The sequence below is a fragment of the Heptranchias perlo genome, chromosome 3, assembly GCF_035084215.1.
Source record: "Heptranchias perlo isolate sHepPer1 chromosome 3, sHepPer1.hap1, whole genome shotgun sequence".
In the NCBI taxonomy this organism is placed as follows: domain Eukaryota; kingdom Metazoa; phylum Chordata; class Chondrichthyes; order Hexanchiformes; family Hexanchidae; genus Heptranchias; species Heptranchias perlo.
Window position 1 is genome coordinate 120,379,069 of NC_090327.1, and position 23,714 is coordinate 120,402,782.

At 41.1% G+C, this 23,714-nt stretch overlaps 1 protein-coding gene across 2 annotated transcripts in view; it reads right to left on the reverse strand.

The window, feature by feature from the left end:
• LOC137319919 (septin-7) overlaps positions 1–23,714 on the reverse strand; it is a 116,843-nt gene that overhangs the window by 21,376 nt on the left and 71,753 nt on the right. For both annotated transcript variants that reach the window (XM_067981810.1, XM_067981807.1), the window contains exons 5-7: positions 15,501–15,618; positions 11,494–11,586; positions 6,827–6,923 (exon numbers count right to left, since the gene is read on the reverse strand). In XM_067981810.1, the coding sequence (XP_067837911.1) occupies positions 6,827–6,923; positions 11,494–11,586; positions 15,501–15,618 (308 nt within the window). The remainder of the gene's footprint in view (positions 1–6,826; positions 6,924–11,493; positions 11,587–15,500; positions 15,619–23,714) is intronic.

Consider the following 23,714-nt stretch of genomic DNA (forward strand, 5'->3'; position numbering starts at 1 on the left):
CTCACCAATGCTTACAATGATGAAACAGGGCCATGTGTAAAAATATTATACATTACCCTCTGCTGCAAATGATTCAGTTATAAACGTACTGAAAATTTTAACAGTAAGCAGCAACTTTTGCACAGCGCACGCAAGTTTTTAGTTTATTAAATCCAGTTTGGATGCGAAATGACATCCATCTGTCTTGAACACAACGGTGGAAAACAAAATCAGTCTAGTAACAATTAATTATGTTTACTGTTCAAAAAGATCGTAATTCACTAATGAAAAAACAAAATTTGGGGAATGGGTAGCATAATGGGTCAATGTTGAAGTTTCACGTCTGCCACCTGGGTTAAAATCTAGACCACATTGATTAAATGAAAGCCTCTCTTCTGCTAACTGCAAAGGCTCTACCTGAAATGAACTCGAGCGCTTCAACCAGATTCCTGCTGGGTACAGACCGCAGCACAAAACTGCCCCTAATCTTGCCCTACGCTGGCAATCTTATTATGAAGCCATAAGATGTGCAGAAAATGGAAATGATCATAATGGTGCTGAAGCACATTAGGGAGGAAGAGATGCAGCTTTACTAATCTGGTCTGGCGGTGCTTGTTGTGGATACTGAACGCCCAAAGTGGAGTGCGCACCCCTGTACTAACATTCCTTACTTTGGTAACGTGCAAAAGTTTCTTTTTAAAGCACAAAATTCTGATTGTCACAAAGCGTGTTCACCATCAGAATAGCAAAATTCAATTTCTAGCCCCTCAATTCCAGATGACGGTCAGTAACTCAATATATGCAGAGCTACCTGGGAAAGCAACAATCAAGGATATTTGAGGTAAATATCTGGGGTGGGTAGGAAGCGTAAAGTCATTCCGTGCAATCTCCCCAACCACGTCAAATTTCCCAAATATATGCGAGAAAGTAAAAGCTAAGGATTTCCTACAATAGAACATTGCATCTTCCAATGGTCACTGCTCCCTTCCTAAAGACGCCAACTCTTGGAGTATTAATCAACAGACATCCTCTGGTACCCTTGCCAAATTGGCAATTCTTCTTCAGTGGACCTGCATAGTGTTTGGTGGCAAGCTACCGGATCATGGAGAGCATCACCACCAAGCCTGAACCTGTATTCGACCAATGTTAACATCGCACACAATGGAAACTATGCAGAGGTCAATGAATAGCAATCAGGAGAGAGAACCTTGGCCGATCTTCCCCCTTCCTAGTCAAGGGGCACTGAGGCTAATTCCAACACGTGGATGAGATTAGCTAACTTGGCGTATGAGAATAAATTTGCCTTTATGGCTTAGTATGCCACACAATATATTTAACAACCAACACGATGCAAGATTGGGGGAAGTTTTGTGCTATGCCTGTACCCAGCAAGAACTGGAAGAGTTTAACCAGAGATGTACATAAATTGCCTTAACAGTAGATTTAAACCAGAATCAACCAACCTTAAATTTGATATCTAAAACACTTTGTTAGACATCACGAGTGCACGTGACCGTGAGCAGGACAAAGATTCTCATACGAAAGTCAACTGTAGACTACTATTCCATCTTTCCAACACAATTAACATAAGAACATAAGAAATAGGAGATGTAGGCCATACGGCCAGTCGAGCCTGCTCCGCCATTCAATAAAATCATGGCTGATCTTTAATCTCAACTCCACTTTCCCGCCCGATCCCCATATCCCTCGATTCCCCTAAAGTCCAAAAATCTCTCAGCCTTGAATATACTCAACAACTGAGCATCCATAATCCTCTGGGGTATAGCATTCCAAAGATTCCTAACCGAGTGAAGAAATTCCTCATCTCAGTCTTAAATGGCCGACCCCTTATTCTGAGACTATGCCCCCTAGTTCTACACTCTCCAGCCAGGGGAGAACAACCTCTCGGCATCTACCATCAACCCATCTCAGAATCTTATGCTTCAATGAGATCACCTCTCATTCTTCTAAACTCCAGGGAGTATAGGCCCATTCTACTCAATCTCTCCTCACAGGACAACCTTCTCATCCCAGGAATCAATCCATGTGAACATTTGTTGCACTCCCTCTAAGGCAAATATATGCTTCCTTCGATAAGGAGACCAAAACTGTACACAGTACTCCAGGTGTGCTCTCACTAAGGCCCTATACAATTGTAGCAAGACTTCCTAACTCTTGTACTCCAACCCCCTTACAATTAAGGCCAACATACCATTTGCCTTCCTAATTGCTTGCTGTACTGCATGTTAACTTTGTGTTTCATAAACGAGGAACCTAAATCTCTCTGAACACCAACATTTAATGGTTTCTCACCATGTAAAAAATATTGTGTTTCTATTCTTCCTACCAAAGTGAATAACCTCACATTATACTCCATTTGCCAACTTCTTGCCCACTCACTTAACCCGTCTATAACCCTTTGCAGACTCTGTATCCTCCTCACAGCTTACTTTTCCACCTAGCTTAGTGTCATCAGCAAACTCGAATACATTACACTCGGTACCTTCATCTAAGTCATTAATATAGATTGTAAATAGCTGAGACCCAAGCACTGATCCATGTGGCACCCCACTAATTACAGCCTGCCAACCTGAAATTGATCCGTTTATTCCTACTCTGATTTCTGTCTGTTAACCAATGAGCCCTTATCTTGTGCAACAACCTTTTATCAAATGCCTTTTGAAAATCCAAATATACTACATCCACTGGTTCCCCTTTATTTACCCTGCTAGTTACATCCTCATAAAAACTGTCAAACACGATTTCCCTTTCATAAAACCATGCTGACTCTACCTAAACACATTATGATTTTCTAAGTGCCCTGTTACCACTTCCTTAATAATGGATTCCAGCATTTTCCCGACCACTGTTGTCAGGCTAATTGGCCTGGTAGTTCCCTGTTTTCTCTCTTCCTCCTTTCTTGAATAGCGGTGTTATATCGCTATCTTCCAATCTACTGGGGCTGTTCTACAATCTAGGGAATTTTGGAAGATGCATCAATGCGTCCACTATCTCTGCAGCCACCTCTTTTAGAACCCTAGAATGTAGGCCATCAGCTCCAGGGAATTTGTCGGTTTTTAGTTACTTTAATTTCTCTAGTACTTCTGCTTTACTAATATCAATTACTTTAAGTTCCTCACTCTCATTAGCCCTTTGGTTCCCCACTTTTTCTGGTATTTTTTTTATGTCTTCTACTGAGAAGACAGATACAAAATATTTAACGTCTCTGCCATTTCCTTATTCCCCATTATAATTTCTCCTGTCTCAACCTCTAAGGGACCTACGTTACTTTCGCTACTCTCTTCCTTTTTACATACTTGTAGAAGCTCTTACAATCCGTTTTTATATTTCTTGCGAGTTTCCTCTCATTCGATTTTCTCCCTTTTTAATCAATTTTTTGGTCATCCTTTGCTGGTTTCTAAAACTCCCCTAATCCTCAGGCTTACTACTCTTCTTGGCAACATTATAAGCCTCTTCTTTTAATCTAATACTATCCTTAACTTCTTCAGTTAGCCACAAATGGATCACTTTTCCCATGGAGTTTTTATTTCTCAATTGAATGTATCTTCATTGAGAATTTTTAAGTATTTCTTTAAATGTTTACCTTGCTTATCTACCATCATACCTTTTAATCTAATTCCCCAATCTACCTTAGCCAACTCACCCCTCAGACCTATGTATTTGGCATTATTTAAGTTTAAGACTCTAGTTTCAGACTTAAGTATGTCACTCTCGAACTCAATGTGAAAATCTATCATATTATGATCACTCTTCCCCAGAAGATCCTTTACTATGATATTACTAATTAACCCAGTCTCATAGCACAAGACAAGATCTAAAATAGCCTGTTCTCTGGTTTGTTCCATGACATATTATTCTAGGAAATGGTCTCAAATACATTCCAAGGACTTGTTGGAACTTCCAAAGGCAAGGACCCATAAGATTACCAGTCACTGTTTAATCACATCTCCATGTATCAAGAGGTCTTCGTCGCTGCCCTTTGAGTGTTGCCACTGCTAACACCAACAGAAACACTATCTACTAGCCATTCCCTGATCTACATTTTAACATCAACCTACAGGGAGATAGAATCTTTCAATCTCATTTCTCCACCGGTGCAGCTGCTGCTGTACCTAAGCTAGGCCCCTCAATTTCCTGACAGCAGCACACTTCAAAAACTGGAAGTATTTCCTCTGGAACTTGTGCCTGGGAATATTGCTCTTGTTCATGTTCATTACATTCATCATCTTCTATTTACAAAGAAATTTTAGTTTAAAATTTACAACAATGCACATTCTTCACCTGTCTTTTATTCTAGCAGAAAAAAGGAATGGCAACAAATGTAAGCTCTTTGAAAGTTTCAATTTGTACTTGCCTGGAATTATATTTTCCACTAAGGTATGTGCAAAGACTTCTTAACCCATTTCCAAAGCAACCAGAACAGTTGTAAATCCATTACCAAAACACAATTCTGAATGGGTAGATTAAATAGCATTTGTATTCCCTAATAGATTATATCTGATTCACTGATATAGGTTAAACAAAGTACAAGATTACCTTTAAGTTCAAGCAAAAGAAATCTCTTGCTGCTAAACAAATTTTAAACTGACAAGGCAGTAAGTCCAGCAATGTATGGTAAAGTCAGAATCAAGCTTCCTCCCTTGTGTACCGTAAATCTGATCATGTATAAATGCAGTACAAAAGCCTCATGTGTAACATAACCGCAAAAGCTGCACTACAATTCCATGAAAAAGATGCTTCATCTATATATAATGCAAGCCGCCTCCACCCACACACAAATTTGGCTTTGGAACTGCTATGGGGTCTTGTAAGAAGTAGAGTGTAGCAGAAATGGCTTCTTGGATTTCCTGTTGTAGTTATACTAATTTATGTGTTGCACTTCAAGCAGTTCTACAAACTGCATCACCATTCCCAAATCACTTGCAAATAGTTTCAGTATCTGTATATAATGTGCATCCCCATTTCTGGACAATATAATCTGCAACTGCAATCAGATGAATTACAGATGCAGCATCTTAGCAGCAAGTCCAATGAATAAAGTAATAGAGCCTGTAATTAACAATAAGGTGAACTGCTTGAAATTTTAATTTGATTTGACAGTAGTAATGTTGGATCCTTAAACAATGCCAAAACAATCTGGCAAATAGAGATGAATACTTTCTTCACACTAAAATTGGAAAAAGAGAGCACAGTGGAAGAGGAGAGGTCCATTGAAGAATTTAACCAACTTTTCTACCAGAGAATAGCAGTTGGGCTAGGGTAAGATTGGTAGTACAATTAATGCAGTGAAGTCTTGCTCTATTTTGTTTTTACTGCAGAATAAAAGTCTGGGTAAATTTCAGAACCAAGTTGTAAAAGAATCACAATTAAAGGATTCCAAATATAACAGTGATTCAATGGTTTGAAGTACAAAGGGGTAGGATAAACAATGCAAATGACCACCTGTCGTCTGATCCTCTGATGACTAGGGACAGAACCTGCAGTTTCGAGAACTCTATGAAAATGAGCAATAAAGGTACTTCTCTGTTCATGAGAATGACTTGGTATCTTCTGCCTAAATCACGTGTGTCAGTGCACGTAGTAAAAAAAAAGCGGCATACAGCACGACAGAGTTAATACTACTATACTATATTGTGCAAGGCAATAAGAATACATAAAGCCAACACTGATAAATTAGATGCAAGTTTCAGAATATGAAACAAATATCTTCAAGTTCAGATATGTAACCTTTTGCTCATCCCTCAAATGTTAAAAATATAATCCAAGTAAAATACACATGGGTTTGCATTACTGGTAAAATAAACTGCCAATGAAAGTCTTTAATTACACCACAGCTCAAACTAAGAGTACTGCCAAGAAATTGAAATGCTGTGTCGAAACCTACAAACACTTTTCAATTTAGAAATCTAAAAAAAAACTCAGTCTCCCTCTAAATATGAACCATATGCTGATTTCTCCATTAAGAAAACAGCCATCATGCTAAAAAGCCATTAACCAAAAAATCATTAGCACGGATTTTCATCAATGGCCTTATTTTGTACAATTAACACTTATTATAATTGTAAAAATGAGTAAAGCAAAGTTTTCCAAACGCTTCTATTTTTGAAAAATGACCTGCCGTGCATAGGTCAGGCCTACAGTGAACACTTCTCATTGGGTCTTATCTCCTCAAAGGCCACATGGCTTTCTTAGAATTGATTTTCTGCTAATTTTTTAGATTGCTGCTACCCCTGATAAGTGTCAGCCGTGTCTCAGTGGTAGCACTCTCACCCCTGCATCTGAAGGTTGTGGGTTCAAGTCTCACTACAGGGACTTGAGCACAAAATCTAGGCTGACACTTCAGTGTAGTACTGAGGGAGTGCTGCACTGTTGGAGGTGCCGTCTTTCAGATGAGACGTTAAACTGAGGCCTCGTCTGCCCTCCCAGGTGGACGTAAAAGATCCCATGCATTTTCGAAGAAAAGCATGGGAGTTCTCCCCGGTGTCCTGGCCTATATTTATCCTTCAACCAAAATTACTAAAACAGATTATCTGGTCATTATCACACTGCTGTGTGCAAAGGGGCTGCCACATTTCCTGCATTACAACAGTGACTACACTTCACAAGTACTTTAGTGGCTGTGAAGCGCTTTGGAATGACCTGAAGTCGTGAAAGGCGCTATATAAATGCAAGTCTTTCTTAACGTACAATGTGAACTGATGAGAACTCCTTGCATCACACAAAAATTTGAATCAAAGTTTAAAATGTTGTTGCAGAAATACCACGGTTCTCAAATAATCCAAATTATAAATACAAACTTCAACACAGTATAGGCAAAGAGGCTCACCCTCTGCAACTCCCCAAGGGTACTGTCTTCCCCTGACTCGTTTTCCATTCACCTCTATGGTGGTATTACTACCTACAACGGCAAGAGGTAAGCGATCCTGGAAAAGATTATACGCGTAGATCAGTTCAAAAATAAACAAGAATAATTTACCAAACAAAAAATTATTAAACAGTTTTATGTTGGTGGAAAGAGAAAACAAACTTGTTGGACTAAAATCTAAGTCCAGTTAAGCCTCCACATATATCTTATTTGGGACTAAACCAGTACCCATGACTTTAAAAATTCCAAAAGTGAATTATGTTGTATGCACTAAAGTGGAAAAAATACAAATGTTATGCTAAACTTTTATAAATCACTGGTTAGGCCCCAGCTGGGGCATTTTTGTCCAATTCGGGGTATCATACTTTATGAAGGACGTCAAGGCCTTGGAGAGTGTGCAGAGGAGATTTATCAGAATGACACCAAGGATGAGGGACTTTAATTATGTGGAGAGACTAGAGAAGCTGAAATTGTTCTCCTTAGAGCAGCAACGGTTAAAGGACGATTTAATAGAGGTGTTCAAAATTATGAAAGGTTTTGATTGAGCAAATAAGGAGAAACTGTTTCCACTTGGATGAGATCGAAGATCAGCCATGATCTGATTGAATGGCGGAGCAGGCTCAAGGGGCTGTATGGCCTACTCCTGCTCCTATTTCTTATGTTCACTGGCAGGAGGGTCAGTAAACAGATAACACAGATTTAAGGTAATGGGCAAAAAAACCAGAGAGAAGGGGAGGAAATTTTTTTTGTGCAGCGAGTTATGATCTGGAATCCACTGCCTGAAAGGTGGTGGAAGCAGATTCAATAGTAACTTTCAAAAGGGAACTGGATACATATAGCTGTAAATCCCAGCAAAAAGGCTCAGGGCAAATTTTTATAAATTGACCTCCAGAATCCAGGCCTGCCTGCAGGAAAATCCCTGCAGACATTTTTAAAACATTAACTAACCAATTTTATGGGTAAGTTTAGTGATTTCCTCCCCACAGAACTGTGCAATTCATTTCAATGTCACGTAATTCCTAGGTGTACATACAGGCACGAGCGAAAAAAAAACTGCAAATGAAATGAACAGGAAATGATTTGAGCAATAAGCTTGGTTTTGTGTACTTGCTGTTTCGTGAAGAGTAATTTTGGAAAACAAAAATTAGGGAATCATTTGCTCGACCATCTGCTGATTATTGGTTTCTCATTGGTATTCTGCTACTTTTTTGCTAGTTGACACTTAATCATATTTGGTAACTTAAGAGAAAAGTGCTTATTTAAGTCAATGGCAATATTTTTGCCCTATGGAAATGTGATGAGATGGGCAGGTGCTAAATCCAAAACCTTAAAAAATACAATGTAAAAAATTACATGTAGATTAAAATAAACAGTGAAGCAACTTTGTTTACACTACTGTTACAAACTTCCGCCGCTTGTTGGAGAATAACTTTCCTTTAAAGTTACAGTTGAAAATCCGATGGGTTTACTATTATGGCAAAATGGGTCACCTTTAAACTCAGTTAAGGATTGATAATTATATCAATTTCTAAATAGTGTTTGCAAATAGCTTTATGACAGAAAGGTGTTGCATTATATTACAATTTTCAAAAGCAGCCCATAAAAATTAATTTTTAAAATTACGCAGGAAAACACGTGCAGTCCATTTTCTAGACTTTGTGCATGCACGACTGCTGAGTAAAGCAATGCAGTCTCCCAACGCCCAATACAACACTCTCCCCAACCAACAACCCTCCTGCTTTCTCCCTCTCATCATCCAGTCCAACCCCCAGGCAGGGATTCCCCCACTCACCCATTTTATCTGGAGTCCCTCCTGTTCTAGGCACATAGATCTACGATTTATCACATTCCCTCCCCCACTGTGGCAGCACACATCTCAGGATGTATTTAAATAAAGGGACTGATCCATTGCTACCACAGATTCCAACATACACATTTTATCATCTCTACTGGAAAGTGAGCATAGCATCTTCTGTCAACTTGAACCAAGCAGGCCTGCAATCCCAGTGATATCCTTACAGCATTTCTTTACCAAGGAAGATGATGCTGCCAAAGTCACAGTAGAAGAGGTAGTTTAAATACTGGATGGGCTAAAAATGGTAAAGAGGTACTAGAAAGGCTGGCTGTACTTAAGGTAGATAAGTCAACCGGTCCAGATGGAATGCATCCTAAATTGCTGAGAGAAGGGTAGAAATTGCGGAGGTACTGGCCATAATCTACCAAACATCCATAGATACTGGGGTGGTGCCAGAGGACTGGAGAATTGCAAATGTTACACTCTTGTTCAAAAAAGCGTGCAAGGATAAACCCAGCAACTATAGGCCAGAGTCAGTTTAACCTTGGTAGCGGGGAAACTTTTAGAAACGATAATCTGGGACAGAATTAACAGTCACTTGGACAAGTGTGAATTAATTAAGGAAAGCCAGCACGGATTTGTTAAAGGCAAATCGTGTTTAACCAACTCGATTGAGTTTATTGATGAGATAACAGGGAGGGTTGAGGAGGACAATGCTGTTGATGTGATGTAAATGGACTTGCAAAAGGCGTTTGATAAAGTGCCACATAATAGGCTTGTCATCAAAATTGAAGCCCATGGAATAAAGGGGGTAGTGGCAGCATGGATACGAAATTGGCTAAGTAATAGGAAACAGTAGTGGTGAACGGTGGTTTTTCGGACTGGAGGGAGGTGTACAGTGGTGTTCCCCAGGGGGTCGGTACTAGGAACATTGCTTTTTTGGATATATATTAATGACTTGGATTTGGACGTACAGGGCACAATTTCAAAATTTGCAGATGACACAAAACGTGGAAGGGTAATGAACAGTGAGGAGGATAGTGTTAGACTTCAAGAGGATATAGACAGGCTGATAGAATGGGCAGACACGTGGCAGATGAAATTCAACGCAGAAAAGTGTGAATCATAGAAAGGTTACAGCACGGAAGGAGGCCATTTGGCCATCGAGTCCGTGCCGGCTCTATGCAAGAGCGATCCAGCTGGTCCCATTCCCCGCCCTATCCCCATAGCTCTGCAAGTGCTGTAACCATTGTATGATTATGAGCCAACACATTAAAATTAAACATCACAAACTAAGCTGTATCTGAAGCTGTAGCTGTTTCTTCTGGTTTAAATGCATTTACTTGGGCACAACGCAGGTTCTGCCAAATTTATGTGCCTGTTTTTAACACGATAGTTGGCTCCATTTTGAAGTTGACATGAATTATTTCTTTCTTCACTGTATTGATTTACAACTCAAGCCCTTTACCAGCCTTTTACCCTCCATCTGGTTTACCAATATTATACGCTTCACTGTTACTGCTGTTCTTTTGGCTGCCCTCCTGTTCACTATCTGGTATAATCAGGTGGAAGAGTCTCCTGTGACATGAATCTTTCATAATTTCTTTAGCATCCCAGGTTCTATTCGATCTAAGCCCGTGCTGAGCCACAATACAGATTTCTAACCAATCAATAAAATATTGCAGTTTTAAGACTGATTGATGGATTGCAAAAATGAGTTGTATATTTGTCAAGCAGAATATTTAATTTCAGAATTTAAGTTTCTCTAAAATTGAAGCAATTCCATTTTGCAGAATAAAAACCTTCAGCCAGGTGTTATTTGCAGTACTAGTTTGTCATCACTGAAACAGACTGTCAAAACTTTTTTTTAATTCATGGGATGTGGGCATCGCTGGCGGGGCCAGCATTTATTGCCCATCAGAAGGTGGTGGTGAGCCGCCTTCTTGAACCACTGCAGTCCGTGTGGTGAAGGTTCTCCCACAGTGCTGTTAAGAAGGGCGTTCCAGGATTTTGACCCAGCGACGATGAAGGAACGACGATATATTTCCAAGTCGGGATGGTGTGTGACTTGGAGGGGAGCAGCAGGTAGTGTTGTTCCCATGTGCCTGCTGCCCTTGTCCTTCTAGGTGGTAGAGGTCGCGGATTTGGGAGGTGCTGTCGAAGAAGCCTTGGCGAGTTGCTGTGGTGCATCCTGTAGGGTAGTACACACTGCAGCCACAGTGCGCTGATGGTGAAGGGAGTGAATGTTTAGGGTGGTGGATGGGGTGCCAATCAAGCGGGCTGCTTTGTCCTGGATGGTATCGAGCTTCTTGAGTGTTGCTGCAGCTGCACTCATCCAGGCAAGTGGAGAGTATTCCTTCACACTCCTGACTTGTGCCTTGTAGATGGTGGAAAGGCTTTGGGGAGTCAGGAGGTGAATCACTTGCCACAGAATACCCAGCCTCTGACCTGCTCTTGTAGCCACAGTATTTATATGGCCGGTCCAGTTAAGTTTCTGGCCAATGGTGACCCCCAGGACGTTGTTGACGGGGGATTCGGCGATGGTAATGCCGTTGAATGTCATGGGGAGGTGGTTAGACACTGCGGATTAATAAAGGCTATTTCTTATAATCAATTAAATTGAAAATGTGGCACCATTTTTCAAAACTGCTCTCAACAAACTTGGCATAAAAGGTCAAAGTTTTGCATTCCATCAAATGTTCCCTTTCATTTGAAATTATGCTTCCACTAATATTTTAAAACGTTCCAATAAAAGCTCCTCTCTAGGGAAGTCTTGATACATTTCACCAATATGGGAAGCTGCAAGAAACACATGCCTCCAATGATACACTACCTTAATCTTTTTTACCAACTTGTTTTCTTCTTCATCATCGGTTTCTGGAAATTCATAGATCTTTATTTTATGCTCCTGGATTTCTCTCAACACCTGTAAAAATAGCAGTTATTGAATTATCCAAAAAGTTAAAAGCACTCAACTTTGGCCAAGAAAATGTAGACAACACAAATATTTGACAGTACATCACAATTGCCCATATTTTAACCCAGAACTATTACCGTTAAGACAGCAGTATATACGGCTATCATACTGATTAGTGCACACCTGCATGTGCATGTTGACCATATTAAGTAAAATGGTAATAGGCTGCTCTTTGCAGGCAACATGGGGATTCCTGCCAAACAAGTTACACTTTCCAGTTTATGCTCCCAAGAACAGTTACCATTAATACTACTCAAACAAATCAATTGAAGGATCACAACAAACAATTCTGGACACAGTTTGGTGCTCGTTTAAATACCAAATGTTGGCGACAAAGTGGCACTGGTTTAGAGAGCTATTAGATCCCATCATCATAGAAGCAGCTGAACCTGATAACTAACCTCAAACATTTTAGGGGGTAATACACTTTCAGCTGCGTGCTCCAATTCAGTTCACTGTATCATCAAACTCAGTGGCTAAAATGTTCACGCCAACAATTTAGTTCTGGAAAGGGGTTCTGTTGGCAGACGAAGTCTAAAATCAAACAATACTAGTATTGCTGTCAGAAGTGAACAACTTTTCCCAAGTGATTAAAAGTAAAATCTAATCACAACCTGAGTTCTGTTGCAACCGGAAGCAAGAGTTGAAAGGAATGTTTTGTTTTTGGAAAACTGGAGTGCATTGCAGTATCTTATTCAGAATTGAAGTTAATGCTGCTGCTTTGCAAGAAGGGTGAGATTTTTCCAAAATACATTGGAGACAGATTCAATAATTATCAACACTGATACAAAAGAGTGGCACATTCACAGTGTGCACTTCTGGAAGATTTCCTTTCCAGGACAGATCTGAAGGGACTACTCAAGGTTTGAGACAATGTAAAGACCTGCAAAGCAAATTTCACTGCTTCCTCAAAAAACTACAGAACTGAAGAGTTAAAAGTAAATGTACATTAATCGCAACAAACAAGTCAAAACAGGGTAAGAAAGCAGCCTTAGCATACAGATTTTAAGAGGGGTGGAGAAGATGAAAGTGGACTGTGTTCAGGAACCACTGTTAATTGAAAGAGACAAAACTGTTTTCAAAATGTATCAGAACACTGGAGACCAGAGCAATGCAAAGAACTATTTGCTTCACCTCCTATTTAATGACATTGAACTGGGATGAAGCATTTAGCTCTGATGAGGGACTGGGTAAACTTTGGTTATATTCTCTAGAGATGAAGAGGTTAAGGCACGATTTGATAGAGCTGTTTTAAAGCATTAAAAGGGAATTGATAGCATCGAAAGGGAATGACTGCCCTCTAGTCAGTAAGCTTAATTTTAAGCTCCACAAATTTTTTTTGAAAAAAAGCCTTGCTTTTTCTTACAGCAAATAAAAAGCTGTAGAATCAATCGTGTTGCACATTCCCTCAGTCTCCAAAGACCTAAACTATATTCGTACAGAACACATGGAACACCTTGTGCTTGATCCAACCCCAACAAATGGGAAGTCAGCCATTTCAAATGATGAAATACTTGTTGATTTTGAAGTCTACAGTCACTCATTCACATTCTCAATACACACGAGTGGCGCACTTTGGAAGAACCATGTTTCTTGAGTTAGTGGTCCAAAAGATAACAGGAAACATAAGGCATTTCCTATCAGATCAACTTTGCAGTCTCTCTCCATGTATACTTCAAAAAAAAATTCATTCTCAGGATGAGGGCAACACTGGCAAGGTTGGCATTTATTGCCCATCCCTAAGATGATGGCGGTGGGCCTCCTCTGAACTGTTGCAGTCCTCTGTTCTGTAGAGATTTGTTTTTTTTTTAAAACTGAGTGGCTTGCTAGGCCAGTTCAGAGGGCATTAAGAGCCAACCAAATATTGTGGCACTGAAGTCATATGTAGGTCAGACCAGGTAGAAGTGGCAGGTTCACTTCCCTGAAGAACATATGAACCAGTTGGGTTTTTACAATTGAGCCACTTTGATGATCATTTTCCCTGATGCTAGCCCACAAATTACCAGATTTAATGAATTAAGATTCACAACTTTCCACTTGCAAATCATATCTGACAAATTTAATCGAGTTCTTCGATGAAATAATGGAGAGGGTTGATGAAGGTAGTGCAGTTGATGTGTATATGGGCTTTCAGGAGGCGTGTGATAAAGTGCCACATAATGGACTCGATATCAAGATTGAAGCCCATGGGATTAAAGGGGCGGTGGTAGGGTGGATACGAAATTAGCTAAGAGACAGAAAGCAGAGAGCAGTGGTATAGGGTTGTTTTTCAGATTGGAGGGAAGTATACAGTGGTGTCCCCTGCTCTTTTTAATAAATATTAATGACCCAGTATAGAGAGCATGATTTTAAAGTTTGCAGATGACACTAAATTTGGAAATGTAGTAAACAGTGAGGAGGATACAGACAGACTGGTGAAAAGAGCAGTCACATGGCAGATGAAATTTAATGTACAGAAGTGTCTAATGATGCATTTTTGGTAGGAAGAATGAGGAGAGCCAATATAAACTAAATGGTAGAATTTTAAAGGGGGCACAGGAACAGAGACCTGGGGGTATATATACACAAGTCTTTGAAGGTGGCAGGATAAGTTGATAAAGCTGTTTTAAAAAAAAAGCATTTGGGATCCTTGGCTTTATAAACATTTACCTGAGGAAGGAGGAAGCCTCCGAAAGCTTGTGAATTTAAAATAAAATTGCTGGACTATAACTTGGTGTTGTAAAATTGTTTACAATTTATAAATAGAGGCATAGAGTACAAGAGCAAGGAAGTTATGATAAACCTTTACAAATCACTGGTTAGACCTCAGTTGCAGAATTGTGTCCAATTTTGGGCACCACACTAAGCATTAGAGAGGTGCAGAGGAGATTTACCAGAATGATAGACTTCAGTTATGTAGAGAGACTAGAAAAGCTGGGGTTGTTCGCCTTAGAACAGAGAAGGTTACGGGGAGATTTAATAGGTGTTCAACATTCTGAAAGGTTTAGATCAAATAAATAATAAGAAAATGTTTCCACTAGCAGGAAACAGATTTAAGGTAATTGGCAGGGGTGGGGGTGGGAAATGAGGAGCCTTTTTAAAAAAAAGTGAGTTGTAATGATCTGGAATGCACTGCCTGAAAGTGTGGTGGATGCAAATTCAATAGTAACTTTCAAAAAAATGGAATTGGATATATATTTGAAAAGGAAAAATGTTACAGGGCTATAAGGAAAGAGCAAGAGAGCAGGACTAATGGATAGCCCTTTCAAAGAGCCAGCACAAGCATGATGGGCCGAATAGCCGTCTTCTGCACTATCATTCCAGAAAACATATTAAGCATGCCAGCTATTTTGGGCCGTTGAATAAGTTCTTTGCGCCTTGTTAATCCCCTGTACTTACCGATTTACACACCGCTTCACAACATGCAATGTTCATTTTTTAAAAGCACGGGGGATTTCCATGAAACTATACAGAGTTAGACTGGATTACACGGTCGCAGAAACGACGATATCGGGGCTTTAAATATCTGAATCACTAGAACCTTGCGCTTTAGTAGACGGGAACACACATTCTGAACTTACTTGATCTGGATACATAAAGATGGATGAAAATATATTAGTGTTTTAAGTTTGCTTTGTTTAAACTGTACATGTTCGCCTGTTAGTCTTAAGCATGAGGCAGTGGTGACCAGTTTTTATATAATGAATTGGTTTTACCGTCCCCTGCTTATAGTGGGCAAATCATGTTAACACCAAACCGCCCGTTATAAGCAGTGGGGACTTAACCGTGCAGTATGTAGTTTTATAAAAACTCATTCCACATGCCCAATCAAGCCTTAGAACAGCAAACAATATTCTCAAAGCTACTTGACATTTTCTTCTCACCTGTCTCTTGAACTGCTGGCATTCTTCTGGAGTGAGGGTGTCTGCTTTGGCGATGAGTGGAATGATATTAACTTTTTCGTGTAGGCGCTTCATGAATTCAATATCCAAAGGCTTTAGTCTGAGGAAATTAACATCTAAGTTAGCAAACTTTTAAAAATTTATTAAGTAAACACCTCAACTTAAGTTTCAAAATGGAAAATCAAAGGCAACAGATGAACCTGCTGATCATATCATGCTACACCACAAATGTCATACATCAAGGAGCTTGCCTAATGGAACATTCCACACGTGAAACGCTAAGGTTTGCCCAAGAACTTAAACACAGAATTGGTCATTTGCCTGCACTATAAGCAATCCTAAAGGCAAGCCACCCAAATCATTTTTTTTCAAGCAGGTAATGTTTTGGAGTCTGTAGCCTCCTTCGCTCTTAATTGACGTGCAATAAAGCTATTGTGAGTCGCTGAAGAGCAAAGACGGAATACAGGCTAATTTTTGGTATCATTCCCTTTCAGGAAAGAAAATCCACTTAGAATGTATTTTGCCTGTGTAATGTAATGAAATGCAATTAATTAAGATGATTGGCAAAAGAACCAAAGGCAACATGAGGAAAAACTTTTTTTTACGCAGCAAATAGTTATGATCTGGAATGTGCTGCCTGAAAGGGGGGTGGAAGCAGATTCAATCGTGGTTTTCAAAAAGGAATTGGATAAATACTTGAAGGGAAAAAATTTGCAAGGTTAAGGGGAGAGTGGGGGAATGGGACTAACTGGATTGCTCTTACAAAGAGCCGGCACGTGCTCGATGGGCCGAATGGCCTCCTTCTGTGCTGTAACCATTCTATGATTCTAATACAATAAAGCCACTTGACCAAGATTTATTCCTATTGAAATGGGCAGTAGTTATTGTTGATTATGATGTACCTTGACCTCAGGAATATCTCCAGGAGCTATCAAGTCTTACTGGTATTTTCCTCAATATCCCAGGAGGTCAATTCTCCCATTAAACATTAAAATTCAGTGGCTCTGGGCTAACAAAAACCTATGGCGCTCCCACTCCCGATTATCTAATAGCCCCTGCTGGAAGCACATGGTTACAGACACCAAATGGGGACATCAGGCACAGCATATATGAGAAATGGTTACTTGAGTAAGTGTGAGAGGGACGTCCCGGTCGAACACATCTCCACCTTTAAAAAAAGGGGCAAGACCCAGAATAAAGCTGGGTGCAGGAAAAACAGCCTTCCACTTTGTTATAATATCCTGACTTGACATTCAAGTTCAAACAGAATGTAACCATAAGTAATCCAGCTGGAGTTTGTTACCATTAAACTGAATGGAAAAGGAAACCGCAGAGTACAAAATGTTTTCTATCAAAATGAAGCAAGTTAAGGCACTACAGTGCAAATTTGTTAGAAGGTCAACACTCTATTGCAGAAGTGGAGTATTATTTGAAAACATGTCCTATTATTCTTTAGTTATTGATGATACAAAACTGGCAACCATTATGAAACTAATAGGAAAAGTGAAGAAAATCTGAAGCCAGAGAAAGCGCCAATCTCAACAAATTGGTAGTCAATTGTATTATGTACAATATGTGGACATAAAATTTAACACATTACTAGCAAATATAAATGGTACATATTGCAGACAGAACAGAAGGTATGGCAAAGCTGCATGTCACTTTGTTCAGCTCAATTCATCACTTTTCTACTGGTTCTCATTTCCAGCAACAATGTGAAAGTGGAAGCTTCGGGAGAAAATTTATAGTATCACGAGCCTGGCAAGCTCCAAGAATTTGATGTTTCGATTTTAGGGGCGGGTGGACAATAGGGTTAGATGAGGTAGGGTGGGAGGAGGCTTGTGTGGAGCACAAAACGGCACTCACCAGTTACGCCGAATGGCCTGTTTCTGTGCTGTACATTTGTAATGGATAACAGTTATCAAGGGGATGGCTGTCATCTGTTACCATGCCACTCTCTGTATAACTAGAGGTTATGCTGATAGAGTTAGATGAAGTAGGGTGGGAGGAGGCGCACGAGGTGAAAGCAGAGCTTCAAGTGTCAAATAAGATTGCCGTAATGCTGAATTTTTTATATAGCTTTGGACAGAACAATGTGGATTGGAAGACTGATCTAGAAATTGTGACAATCCCCTGATGTGACCTTTGCAAGACCCAGAGGAAAAATTTCACTCTAGGGCCGGGGAGCCTGGAGACACAACGTTAAAGGTTTGGCCAATTCAGTGTATTTGGAGCTCGAGTCAAACAGTCTGTAAGCAGAAACTCGGGCACATTTAGCCTCTGTTCCTGGGCTACAGGCGGGAACAAGCATCCAGAGCTCCTATTCTGAATGCTGTCCAAGTGACCCCATCTGAAAAGTGTGCAATAATGTCAAGGGACAGAAGCAGACTAGGCTGCAATGCACTTCATGGGCAATTACCCAACAGCGCTGTGTCTCGGCTTAGACATGAAGGAAGGCCACGTGGGAGAGGTGCTGGAAGATTGCCAGATCCCAGCAGACCTCGGTGTTTTCAGGAGAGAAGTAAAGAAAATTAGATGGGAAAAAAAATACATTTTTATACTTGTATCACGCCAATCCTTCTAAAAAAAATTTACGGCCCTCGTACTTTTAATGCGGTTAAATTCAAATAACCTTTACTCTATCAAGTAACGGACCACTCTTTCACGTCGTACTAAATGGCGTGGAAGACTCCTGCACAAATATGCTGCAACTCCCAGTTGTACACCCACCATAGCAGGGGCAAATAAGAGATAAGAAGCTATCTTGGTGATGAGAGGCAGTATTAATTTGTCTACAATATTACACCATATAAATTTAACATTTTCCCTGTATAAATGGCACAGCTGCTGTACATGTACTACAATTAGCTTCAACGCATTGCACAGAAGAGAATTCCAATGAATCGGAATATTGTTGTGTATCAAATTAAAACCTCATTGATTTAACTATGTTGGCAATAAGCAGTCTTGATGCACACTTTTGGCAAGGTCCTAGGTCTACACACCAAATTGCACTGATTTTTAAAAAAAAACTAATTCTCGGGACGTGGGTGTCACTGGCAAGGGTGGCATTTATTGCCCATTCCTAGCTGCCCTTGAGAAGATGGTGGTGGGCTGCTTTCTTGAACTGCTGCAGTCAGTGTGGTGAAGGTGCTCCCACAGTGGTGCTTGGTGGGGAGTTCCAGGGTTATAAACCCAGCGACGATGAAGGAACAGCAGATATATATCCAAGTCAGGATGGTAGTGTCCTTGTCCTTTAGATGGTGGAGGTCACGGGTTTGGGAGGTGCTGCCAAAGAAGTTGCTGCAGTGCATCCCGTAGATGGTACACACTGTGCCGGTGGTGAAGGGAGTGAATGTTTAAGGTGCCAAGCAAGTGGACTGTTTTGTCCTGGACAGTGTCGAGCTGCTTTAATGTTGTTGGAGCTGCACCCATCCAGGCAAGTGGAGAGTATTCCATCACACTCCTGATTTATGCCTTGTAGGTGGTGGAAAGGCTTTGGGGAGTCAGGAGGTGAGTCACTCACTGCAGAATACCCAGCCTCAGACTTGCTCTTGTAGCCACAAAGTATTTATGTGGCTGGTCAATGGTGACCCCCAGGATGTTGATGGTGGGGGATTCGGCGATAGTAATGCCATTGAATGTCATGGGGAGGTGGTTAGACTCTCTTGTTGGAGATGGTCATTGTCTGGCACTTGTGTGGAACGAATGTTACTTGCCGCTTATCAGCCCAAGCCTGGATGTTGTCCGGTCTTGCTGCAAGCGGGCATGGGCTATTTCATTATCTGAGGAGTTGCGAATGGAACTGTGCAATCAGCAGTGAACAGTGCCACTTCTGACCTCATGATGGAGGGAAGGTCATTAAGGAATCAGCTGAAGATGGTTGGGCCTAGGACACTGCCCTGAGGAACTCCTGCAGCAATGTCCTGGGGCTGAGATGATTGGCCTCCAACAACCACAACCATCTTCTTTTGTGCCAGGTATGACTTCAGTCACTGGGGATCAGGGGAAAACTCTCCATTGATCATTTCTACTAGGGCCCCTTGGTACTACACTCGGTCAAATGCTACCTTGATGTCAAGGGCAGTCACTCTCACCTCACCTCTGGAATTCAGTTCTTTTGACCATGTTTGGACCAAGGCTGTAACGAGGTCTGGAGCCAAGTGGTCCCGGCGAACCCCAAACTGAGCATCGGTGAGCAGGTTATTGGTGAGTAAGCACCACTTGATGAAAGGTGTCATCGACAGTGCTGTCACTTTGCTGATGATTGAGAGCAGGCTGATGGAGCGGTAATTGGCCGGATTGGATTTGTCCTGCTTTTCATGGACAGGACATACCTGGCATTTTCCACATTGTCGGGTAGATGCACTGCACAGCTAGTTCTGGAGTACAGGTCTTCAGCACTGCAGCCGGGATATTGTCGGGGCCCGTATCCCTTGCTGTATCCAGTGCACTCAGCCATTTCTTATATCACGTGCAGTGAATTGAATTGATTGAAAACCGGCATCTGCGATGGTGGGAATCTCGGGAGGAGGCCGAGAAAGGTCATCCACTCTGCCCTTCTGGCTGAAGGTGGTTGTGAACGCTTCAGCCTTGTCTTTTGTCACTCACATGCTGGGCTCCGACGTCATTGAGGATGGGGATGTTCACGGAGCCTCCTTCTCCCATTAGTTGTTTAATTGTCCACCACCATTTACGACTGGATGTGGCAGGACTGCAGAGCTTTGATCTGATCCAATGGTTGTGGGGTCGCTTAGCTCTGTCTATATCATGCTGCTTCTGCAGTTTAACATGCACGTAGTCCTGTGTTGTAGCTTCACCAGGTTGGCACCTCATTTTCAGGTATGCCTGATGCTGCTGCTGGCACGGTTTTCCACACTCCTCACTGAACTCAATTGTACGTGTATTGAAATAATTTTGGAGCAGTCCCGCTCTCCCCCAATATTCCAGGGTCAGGTTCCCAGGCTACCTTCACATACAGCACATGCTGTACAATATCTATATTGCTAAACGTGGCGCATCAATTCTGTAACTCCAGCATCAGTCTCCCCTCTGACTTGGTCAGGGCAAAACAGTCTGAGCTACTGCTATGCTGCTAGTTTCAATCTGGCGATCTCAATGGTGTAAAGAAACTTCCGCACTTCAAATATCTCCCTCATTCGTATATACACCACCAATGAGACAGCAGTACTAAGAACAGGCGCTTATGTCACTAGTAAATTTAAAAACATCACCAATGCTACAAGAATAATGCCTAAAATTCTGTGAGCTGTCAGACAGAGCAGAGCGAGAGACCTGTGCTACAGTCAGTGCTGTAGGAGGGTACCACTGCAACAGGTTTAGGACTTTTGGGAACTGTAATGCAGGCAGGATGGAACAGGAGCTTCTAGGAGCATGGGGCAAGGCCAAGGAACAATATCTTGATAGTGAAATTTTCCACTGGTTCCTCTGGCTTTGGATAGAGACTCCAGTGTACATTAAAGCAGTCACTTTTAGATGTAAAACAGCACTGAATTTCTAAGCCTAAAATTCATAAGATCATAAGAAATAGGAGCAGGAGTAGGCCAATCGGCCCCTCGTGCCTGCTCCGCCATTCAATAAGATCATGGCTGATCTGATCCTAACCTCAAATCTAAATTCATGTCCAATTTCCTGCCCGCTCCCCGTAACCCCCAATTCCCTTTACTTCTAGGAAACTATCTATTTCTGTTTTAAATTTATTTAATGATGTAGCTTCCACAGCTTCCTGGGGCAGCAAATTCCACAGACCGACTACCCTCTGAGTGAAGAAGTTTCTCCTCATCTCAGTTTTCAAAGAGCAGCCCCTTATTCTAAGATTATGCCCCCTCGTTCTAGTTTCACCCATCCTTGGGAACATCCTTACCACATCCACCCGATCAAGCCCCTTCACAATCTTATATGTTTCAGTAAGATCGCCTCTCATTCTTCTGAACTCCAATGAGTAGAGTCCCAATCTACTCAACCTCTCCTCATATGTCCACCCCCTCATCCCCGGGATTAGCCGAGTGAACCTTCTTTGTACTGCCTCGAGAGCAAGTATGTCTTTTCTTAAGTATGGACACCAAAACTGTATGCAGTATTCCAGGTGCGGTCTCACCAATACCTTATATAACTGCAGCAATACCTCCCTGTTTTTATATTCTATCCCCCTAGCAATAAAAGCCAACATTCCGTTGGCCTTCTTGATCACCTGCTGCACCTGCATACTAACTTTTTGATTTTCTTGCACTAGGACCCCCAGATCCCTTTGTACTGCAGTACTTTCCAGTTTCTCGCCATTAAGATAATAACTTGCTCTCCGATTTTTCCTGCCAAAGTGCATAACCTCACATTTTCCAATATTATATTGCATCTGCCAAATCTCCGCCCACTCACCCAGCCTGTATATCCCCTTGTAGGTTTTTTAATGTCCTCCTCACTCTCAACTTTCCCTCCCATCTTTGTATCATCTGCAAACTTTGATATGTTACACTCGGTCCCCTCCTCCAAATCGTTAATATAGATTGTAAAGAGTTGGGGACCCAGCACCGACCCCTGCGGAACACCACTGGCTACTGGTTGCCAGTCCGAGAATGAACCATTTATCCCAACTCTCTGCTTCCTGTTAGATAACCAATCCTCCACCCATGCCAGAATATTACCCCCAATCCAGTGATTCTTTGTCTTGAGCAATAATCTTTTATGTGGCACCTTGTCGAATGCCTTCTGGAAGTCTAAATACACTACGTCCACTGGTTCCCCTTTATCCACCCTGTACGTTATGTCCTCAAAGAACTCAAGCAAATTTGTCAGACATGACTTCCCCTTCGTAAAGCCATGCTGACTTTGTCCTATTAAATTATGTTTATCCAAATGTTCCGCTACTGTCTCCTTAATAATAGACTCCAAAATTTTACCCACCACAGATGTTAGGCTAACTGGTCTATAATTTCCAGCCTTCTGCCTACTACCCTTTTTAAATAAGGGTGTTACATTAGCAGTTTTCCAATCTGCCGGGACCTTTGCCGAGTCCAGAGAATTTTGGAAAATTATTACCAAAGCATCCACAATCCCTCCTGCCACTTCCCTCAAGACCCTAGGATGTAAGCCATCAGGTCCAGGGGGTTTATCCGCCTGGAGTCCCATTAATTTACTGAGTACCAATTCCTTAGTGATTTTAATCGTATTTAGCTCCTCCCCCACTAGAGCCCCATTTGTCCAGTGTTGGGATATTCTTAGTGTCCTCTACCGTAAAGACTGAAACAAAATATTTGTTCAGCATTTTTGCCATCTCCATGTTTCCCACCATTAATTTCCCTTTCTCATCCTCTAAGGGACCTACGTTTGCCTTAGCCACCCTTTTTCTTTATATAACTAAAGAAACTTTTGCTATCTGTTTTTATATTTTTTGCTAATTTATTTTCATAATCTATCTTCCCTTTCTTAATCAATCCTTTAGTTACTTTTTGCTGTCTTTTGAAGACTTCCCAATCTTCTATCCTCCCACTAAGTTTGGTTACCTTTTATGTCCTTGTTTTCAGTCGGATACTATCCTTCATCCAATGAATTATGTTTTTCATTAAATTCAGAAATATTTTGTTCATTTCGTGAAACTTTACAATGTAGGTGGCACTGGTTTAAATTAAAACGGTACTTCACATCACGATTTCCGAAAGTAAACAAATATACTATTAAGGCAGAGTAAAAACACATGTAATGGGCAACTTGAGCATCGTTCATCACAAAAGCAAAATGATGGATTTGTGAACTATTACATATCTTTGTCTCCTCACACCTCCCCCAAAAAAGCTTTTCTGAAGAGTGTATCAATTTAAGATAAACATAAACATAAAAAGTAATACAGATACATTGAATGGGGGCCAGTTAGGTGATGTGGAAGAGCAAGGGGATGGGTGGGGCGGGCGGAGTTCAGGTTCACAAGACATTAAATGCAGCACCTCAAGTGGATAAGATCATGGAAAAAGCTAATGGAATACTGGGTATGGAGTGTAAGTTATGATGTAATGGTGACTCTATATAAAACCCCAGTAAGACCACAGTTGGAGTACTGTGTGCGGTTTTCAGCTCAACACTATAAAATGGACACTGAGGCAGGAGAAAGGCTACAGTGCAGATTTGCTTGGTATGAGGAAATACAGATGCATAAAAAGACTTGAAATATTGGGGCTATTTTCT